The sequence below is a fragment of the Centroberyx gerrardi genome, chromosome 23, assembly GCF_048128805.1.
Source record: "Centroberyx gerrardi isolate f3 chromosome 23, fCenGer3.hap1.cur.20231027, whole genome shotgun sequence".
Taxonomy (NCBI): domain Eukaryota; kingdom Metazoa; phylum Chordata; class Actinopteri; order Beryciformes; family Berycidae; genus Centroberyx; species Centroberyx gerrardi.
Window position 1 is genome coordinate 4,881,495 of NC_136019.1, and position 7,981 is coordinate 4,889,475.

The 7,981-nt window shown below is 43.0% G+C and overlaps 2 protein-coding genes across 2 annotated transcripts in view; one reads left to right on the plus strand and one right to left on the minus strand.

The window, feature by feature from the left end:
- The window catches only part of col4a6 (collagen, type IV, alpha 6), a 444,271-nt gene extending 440,948 nt beyond the window's left edge, over positions 1-3,323 (minus strand). The window contains exons 1-3 of the mRNA XM_078291595.1: positions 3,281-3,323; positions 2,973-3,096; positions 2,739-2,784 (exon numbers count right to left, since the gene is read on the minus strand). Of these exons, the coding sequence (XP_078147721.1) occupies positions 2,739-2,784; positions 2,973-2,983 (57 nt within the window). The 5' untranslated portion in view covers positions 2,984-3,096; positions 3,281-3,323. The remainder of the gene's footprint in view (positions 1-2,738; positions 2,785-2,972; positions 3,097-3,280) is intronic.
- A 2,869-nt stretch (positions 3,324-6,192) lies between these two features.
- Positions 6,193-7,981, plus strand: part of col4a5 (collagen, type IV, alpha 5 (Alport syndrome)) — a 67,944-nt gene continuing 66,155 nt past the window's right edge. Inside the window, exon 1 of the mRNA XM_078291573.1 lies at positions 6,193-6,476. Within this exon, the coding sequence (XP_078147699.1) occupies positions 6,387-6,476 (90 nt within the window). The 5' untranslated portion in view covers positions 6,193-6,386. The remainder of the gene's footprint in view (positions 6,477-7,981) is intronic.

Consider the following 7,981-nt stretch of genomic DNA (forward strand, 5'->3'; position numbering starts at 1 on the left):
GAGAGACGGAGGACAGGACGAACTTCACACTTCACCTCATTGTCACTCTGATGACATTTAGATTGCCCCAACCACACACACACACACACACACACACACCCATAGAAAGAAACTCGGGGCTGGACCGCTGCCGCACCACCACGACAACCAACAACCCGGTTACCGTGGTTACGGCAGACCACCCAATGAACTCATCTGTCACTCACTCACACCAGATCCTGACCCACGCTCACACACACACACACACACACGTCCACCCACTCAACCACACACACACACACACACACACACACAATAGGGAGGCGGGAAGTGGGAGGAGGAGTCAATTCAAAGTCAAAGCGGCTTCATCAGCCGAGTTCCATTGAGACGCAGGAAGCTTATTGCCGCCGCGGCGCTTTAATGTTCCCGTCAGCGTCTGTCACAGCTGACAGCAACTACGACCTTACAAGAGTGTCCCGTCGCTCAGTGGGCGGAGCAAGGCACCGACACTGACAGGGTGGGGGGGTTCGACTCCCTGTGGAGCTCAGTGAGTAGAGCAAGGCACTAATGGCAAGGAAATAAGGTTGATTCCCACCCATGCTACAAATTGAATGCACTCACAATATTGTAAGACACTTTGGATAACAAAGCATCCAGCAAATGGCATATTGTCGCTTCCGAGTGAAAACCTTGTAACTCCAATTTTGGTGATATTCATGTTTTTACTTCAATTGAGGGATTACATGGTTCTCTATGGCCTTGGGTTTATGAAGCTTTTTCAAAATTCAAAAATGCATGGTGGTCAATCTAAAAATGAGGTTGTTTTTCTTCGTTCCTGAAAAGCTGATATTTTGGAGATACGAGGTTTTCACCCGACAACAGCTAAATGTTATGTAGATGGTATGGAGATTGCTGGCCAAAAAAATCTCACTACAACCCAGTATCCTTATTAACATCTCTTTGATATGACAGTGTGACCACATTCTCCATATCCAGAAAATCAAACTATACTCTGCATTTTAGCCGTTTTTACACCCAATGTCCTGGCCAATTAACAGGCAAAGAACCCATGTTGCCCCCTATCTGCTTAAATGACATCATCAAACAGCGCCACCATGGAATCACGCTGCTCATTCTCATTCTAATCCTATGGGCGGGACTGGGGTGTAGCGCCGGGCTGAACTCGCTATCCACGACTTCAGCCTGACCCTTGTCATCAGAGATCGCCGACCTGTCTGCGTCTCAATAACGTTTTTCTTTCAACTTCCCCCCTGCATTACTTTCACATTTCAGTTTATCTGACTCGCTTGAGCAGGTAAGGATTCGGTGTCTTGCTTAAGAGCATTTTGACACGATACCTCAGCTGTTGCAGGGGTCAAACCTGTGACCTTTACGTAACAGGACATTCTCTCTAACCAGTAACTCTCGCTGCCACTTCCAATTTCTGTGCAAAAGTGGGAATGTGTGAGCAGCTGTGTGTACTTTTACGGCAGATAACGGGGTTGTACAACATGAATTTCAGCATTACTGTTGGTCAAAGTGAACATTGTCATCAAAACATATGGAGTGTTGTATCTCACTGTAGGACTTTATGATTGTGAATGAGAATAAAGCCAGGCAACATTGAAATAGACCTAAAATAGTTTGGAGTTTGGTAGAAGTGAGAGAATCAGTTAAAAAGTTGAATGAACTAAGTAAAAAAAAAAAAGATCAACATCACCAAAAACGGCTATACATCTTCATACAGTATAAAAAAATATATATCGATGAATAATAAATACAAATGGATGAATGAGTGGGGATCAATTGCATGCAAATCAAAAGTCTCTGAAACCTGCGGTGGAAAACTGTGAAACTATGAGGCAGCAAAACCCCGCTTGCAGGTATACGAGCCTCATCAGAGGAATTCTTATAGGTGTGGCCTGGGAAGCACATGTCGCCCCAATAATCGCGTTATGAATATTCACCAGAGGGGCGGGGCTTGAATTGCAAATGACTCTGAGCGGGCCCACTCAAATATGAACCTCTCTCTCACTCCCTCGGGCTACATATAATGCAGGCTTCAGTATTAAGCGTAAAAACATGCAGAATGAAGTATAGAAACATGAAAATATAGTTCAGAGAGCGTCCAGTAGCCTTGTATGTGACACTATAACATTAAACACATATGGGATTCCTGGAAAAACTAATGATGTTGTAATAAAGTCAAAACAGCACTGCATTGGCCTGTTATGACACTGTAAGACTGAAGAACAGGGAGAAACTAAGCAGTCAGATGTGTGTGTTCCTTCATGCGGCGGGCTGGACTCAGCCCACAACGTGACGCATGCATGGGGGATCTTAGGGAATAAACTTTGCTTGTACGAGACCTGTGCAGTCTGCAGTGTCTCTGCTCCGGGCCGTATAGGTAGAGAGTCGCCTGACAAATACACGAACGAGGCTTTCATGCAATAAGCGGCTGCTAAAAATGTCGGAAATTTGGAATAAACAGAAACAAAGTGTAGCTGTACGCAGAGTGAGTGGGCTCCCCGCTTGGTCACAGTGTGTACAAGTCAGCTGCTGATTCATATGAGTTGCATTTACGTGCAACAAGTTGACCAATTTGGCAATTCGCGCAGTTACAGTATCACAGCAGAAGCACAGCAAAAAAAAAAAAGTTCGGTCTGATCGTTGGGGCAATATCAACATTTACGCATTTAGAAACAAGAGTCGAGAGTCACTTCACCTAAGGAGCCTAATAGTAAACAAATGGGACTTACTCCGTGTGTAGATCTCACCGCCAAGGCGACTGCTATCACACAAATCCTGCCAAAGAAATAAACAAAATCATTAGTGGGGTTTTTTCCCCTGATAAACTGCGCCGGAGCTGCGCTAATAACTGCCGCGATCGATGCGGGACAGCTTGCAAAAGAAGAGCAAACTTTGGTAAACTCGGGATAAAGTTCAGATCGTGCAAGAAAAGCAGTTGGGAAGAAAAAAAAAAAAATCCTCACCAGAATTTCATTTTGATTCGACTGGTACGGGGAACCGCAGGTCGAGACTCGCTGCACGACTCCCTTGTCTTCACCAGCAAGGCACTTCAAACGCGCTCATCGACGGCTCCAAAAACCCTGTCATCTACCCGGAGAGAGAGAGAGAGAGACAGAGAGAGACAGAGAGAGAGAGATAAAGTAGTCCTACCACCAAACACAGCTCGCCTTTATTCCAAACACCTCTAACCATCACAATTCAACCAGCGCCACAACCCCCTGCCTGTTATTTCTTTTAAAAAATAACCAAAATGAGAGCTTATCCAACTCACCAAAGTTGCAGTGGTGAAATCGCTGCTGCGCTCTCCGGGCTGTTGCGCTTCAACTCTGCAGCGCACTACAGCAGCAGGGGAGGAGGGGCCAACACTTGTCATTCATGCCTCCATACCTTTGGTACTTAGTTAACAGCAGTTTTTACCCACACACATAACACATAACCCCCTTCAAAAAGCCTAGTTTGTTCCCCCGAAGAAGACACGTCTGGAGACTCGTTCATCCCGAGCAATTCTCCACCTAGTTCCAGTCCAACTAATGAAAAATCACAATAGCCTACTATAATATTCCAATAGGGACTTATGGTGTGACTGTGTTGCTCAATAATGAGTTTATTGTGACCTTATTGAGCTTTATGGTATTTTTTATCTCCTATGGTATCAATATAATATTGCTATAAATACTTATAGTGAGTCTATGGTGCTCAATAATGAGTTTATAGTGACCTTATATCATACTTTATGGTAGTTTTATCTATATTTCATTAGTATAATAATCCTATCATACTCTTGTAGGTACATATAGTGTGTCTGTGGTACTCAATAGTGAGTTTATAGTGAACTTTAGGGAATTGCCATCTCCTATGGAATCATGATATTCATATAGTAAGTAAAGAAGTATGTAAGTAAAGCATTTATATAGTACATTTTAAAACCAAGGTTACAAAGTGCTTTACAAGGAATAGAACACAAACAGGAGAAGCGTATCGATATGTTATATATTCAGTAACAGGAGAAGCATAAGGATATTACATATAGTTTACATAAGTTTTGCTGTGATATTCAAAAATCATCCCTCTAAAATGCATTGAGGATCACTATAGATGTTTTTGTCACGGTCATTTTGGTTTAAAGTATGAGAGAAAAATCTTTATAAAAATTTGTTCAATAAAAAATTTGAACAACTATAGTCTGGTCTCTGTTCTAATCATAGTACAGACACTGAGTCACTCAAGTTGCAAATAGTTCTCTTTTAGCAACGGATGCTGGTAAATGTTCTATTTTAGTTCTACTTGTCCTCAGTGCGCCTTTGACAGTTTATCACATTTTAATTTATGTTCGAATAGATTTTGTGAGAATTACAATCGTGCTCTTGTCTGGATTATATAATGTCTTTCAGATTGGCAGCTGCCTGTTGCCTTGGTTCTTTATCCTGTTCAGCTCATTTTATCTGTGGAGTACCTCAAGGTTCCATCCTGGGCCCTATTTTGTTCTCTATATGTTTCCACTTTGCAATATCATTTGTAGACATAAAATCTCATTTCATTGCATTGATACCTTGACTGTAAAACTCAGTGATGATACTCTTACTGCCTAGCAGACACATCTTAAAACTTGGATGTCTCAAGACTTTCTTCAACATAATGATGGTCCACCAACTTTCACCAACTTTTTGTTCAAGTCTTGTTTCTACCGGTTGAGAAATATTTCTAAAATTAGTTCATTTCTATCCTTTTCCAACACGGAGATAGCTGTTCATAACATTTCATCACATATTGACTATTGAAACTCTTGCTTGTCTGCAACTGGTTCAGAAAGTAAAGACTAGGCTTTCAACTAGAACTAAGAGGAGAGATCATTCAATTCCATTTTTAGATACATGATTTACATGACACCAGTATCAGTTACCTCTTTAACTTTAATTTGATGATGTACAGAGTGGTTACTGAACTATCAAGTGGACGTACAAGCTATAGTGCTATTATATGTCATGGAAGTTGTTTATACAGTTATATAGAATAACTGCTTGTTTGTTTTTGCCCATTTTACAGCACTTTGTTACTTTGTCAAAACTTCACAGGTATAGCAGTAGTAGGCTACATGATTTTACCTGACAGAAATTCCAAAATGACTGTTTTGATGATCTTGAATGTTGTAAAAGAAGTTATGAAGCCTACATGACATTAGAGCTAAAACAAATTAATGTATGTTGGGAGTGAAACTTGTGACCACAGATCTATGATCATGTAACTCCAGGTTACTGTATAATCTACAGCCCACAGTATACAATATAATCTGTATTTTGATCACTTTTTTTGATCACGTTTTTTTTTTTGTCAGAGATATGAAGGGTGTCTTTCCAAAATGCTACATATCCCTTTTCAGAAAAAGCCTGCTTCTGGAAGTTCGTGTCTCAATATTTCAGAAAGTGATCTCACCCTTAAAAAGCCTCTGGTCTTATAATAACCAGTAACTTTAATGGTATTTCATGGATTTTCAGCTTCATATCAGCAGTTATTAAGTAATAGTAGGCACGACTCTTCAAATAGTGGATAGCTATCTCATATTGGGAAGGAATTCTTCATAGACAGATGTTTAACCTCCTTTTTTTAACATCATCTCTTCAAAAGAATGTAGCAGTGAAATGAGCACATAAACAACCCAGAGGCTTGTCAGAGGATGATCTAGGGAAAAAGTTCATTTCAGTTTCTCCCATTTTGCCAGCAGCATCTCTCTATCAAGTGTCAAATGTGAGTATTTGACCTTTAATAATCTGAGAGGAATGTAACGTGTCCGGGCATATAGAAAATGTCAAATAAAGGTTTAATGTCAAACCCTTTTTTCTTGCAGCCTCAGGCATTGGGTAGAAAAGTGCCTCAGCACGGCGGAGAAGGCATCAGATCACTCCGCCTTTGCACGGTCCTAACATTTTTGTAGTGTTAGGTACGTTGAAATAGAATCCAAAAAGTACGCCATGGACTGAAATCAAACACCTTGAGAGACTGTTTGGCACCGGACTTCGGGGTGTAAATCATCCCACAGCTCTATTTTAGATTAATTGGCCCTCTTGTTGGAGGTGCAGGGGGAGGTATCAGTGCGCCCTGGGTGTGGGAAGGAGATCCGGCTGGGCAGGTTTGCAAGTCGAGGAGAGAAAAAGTTAGAGAGGGGGACTGCAGAGGCGCACGGTGCCAGAGCCAGGACCACTAGGAGCCCTGCAAAGCGCAATACTGCCAACACGCCTAACAACTCTACCTTTATTCTCTCTGTTTTACTGAGAACAAAGTGCGCAGGGGGGAACAGGGCTATGACATGTCCCCGTGCGAGTAGGCAGCAGTAGAGTTTTGTCAGTGTTTAACGCAGGCGGATCCTGTTTTATTTCCCCAAGATGAATAAAGACTTGAAGAGTCTGCGACAGCTCGCCGCGGCTCTGCTGTTCCTCTGCCTGTGCGTCGCGGTGCAACAAGCCGACTCTGCGGTAAGTGCATTTACTTTTGCAGACATTTACTAAGGACTGCTTTCCCCCTCCCCACCGCAACATAACCCGCACAGAACCGACCGACCGACCGACCGACCGACCTGCTGCTGCCTCCAGCCGCCGCCGGCTCTCACCGACTTGACTAAAGTTTATAAATAGAGAGGCTTGCTTTATAACAAGTGCTTCCCTTCTCTTCCCTCAGCTCTAATAATAATCCCGTTACCATTTCCCCTTAGTTGCGTTGAGAATCATAACCTTACGCGTGTAATTAAGCCTATTATACACTTTTCTCCGAGTCATGATCATGCTTTTATAGCACATTTTTAACGGCGGAGATTTGCGAGCGCCCGGCTCCGCTCCGCTCTGCTTTGTAGTTTCTGAAAGCAGCAGATCGGACGGAGTTTCTGTCCTTTTTTCCCTGCGCATCACATTTCTCTTTTTTTCCTGCTCCCTGCAGCGGGAGACAACCTGTAGGAACATGCCGCCGGCCACACGGCGCTTTTTTGGGTTATCATTTGAAACGATTTGTGCTTGAAATCCAGACGGAATGTAGCTATCTGCTTGGAGAGGCGCGGCGGTGCAGCGCGCACTGACTCACGGGCCCGTTTCGTCTTCTAATTAAAATATATTGAGATTTAAATGCAGCGGGGTAGAAATGCACCATGCGCGCTTTGGAAGTGATAATACTAACTGCTATCCGTCTTACCCAAAAGATGCCCAGCGTTATTTAGCTTGTTAACACGCTGATGCAACGTTTCCAGCCCAGATAGACCCGATGGAAAGAGTAGAAATGAGATTTTTTTTTTTTGTATCTTTAATTAGATATATCTCTTCTGCAGGTGTGTTGCATAGGAAGTACCTGATGACAGCACCTGGTTGCATCAGTTACAGCCGCATATTGAAGTATATAAGCTGATCACGAGGCTTCAATACCGCAATAATTTCAGTAATTCATCTTAATTGATTGCTTTTGATTCAACGCCCCTGCAGGTACAGATCATGCGCAGACATGACAGCTGCAGAAACATAACTTTATTCGCTTTATCATCATGAACTACTGCTTAGTTCATGCGAATCAAGGTGGAATTCGCCTTGCACTTGAAATGTATTGGGGTGGGGGGGGGGGGAGATGCAGGAAGGGTGGATGGTGGATGGAGGGTGGGGGGTGGGGGGGGGGGGGGGTGGGGGGGGTCAAACTTTTACCCGTCATCCCTCTCTCTACATTTGTGTTTGCATTAGTTTCTAAACCCCTGCAGTTGGGCCACTTTACATCTCCAGCCCGTCTGACGCAGCTGTATCATCAAACATCACAAGTGTTTAGGTTCATCCAGCGAAGTCAAACCCGCGAATCACCGCAGCCCTTTGAAGCAGGAAGCATCTCAGTCATGTAATATTCCCGATTCATTCTTTCTGCCGTGAATATTCATAACTCATTAATTATTCATGAGGGGGAGCTGCATACTGATTCAGATGATCCCGCCCCCGCCCCACACACACATACAAGG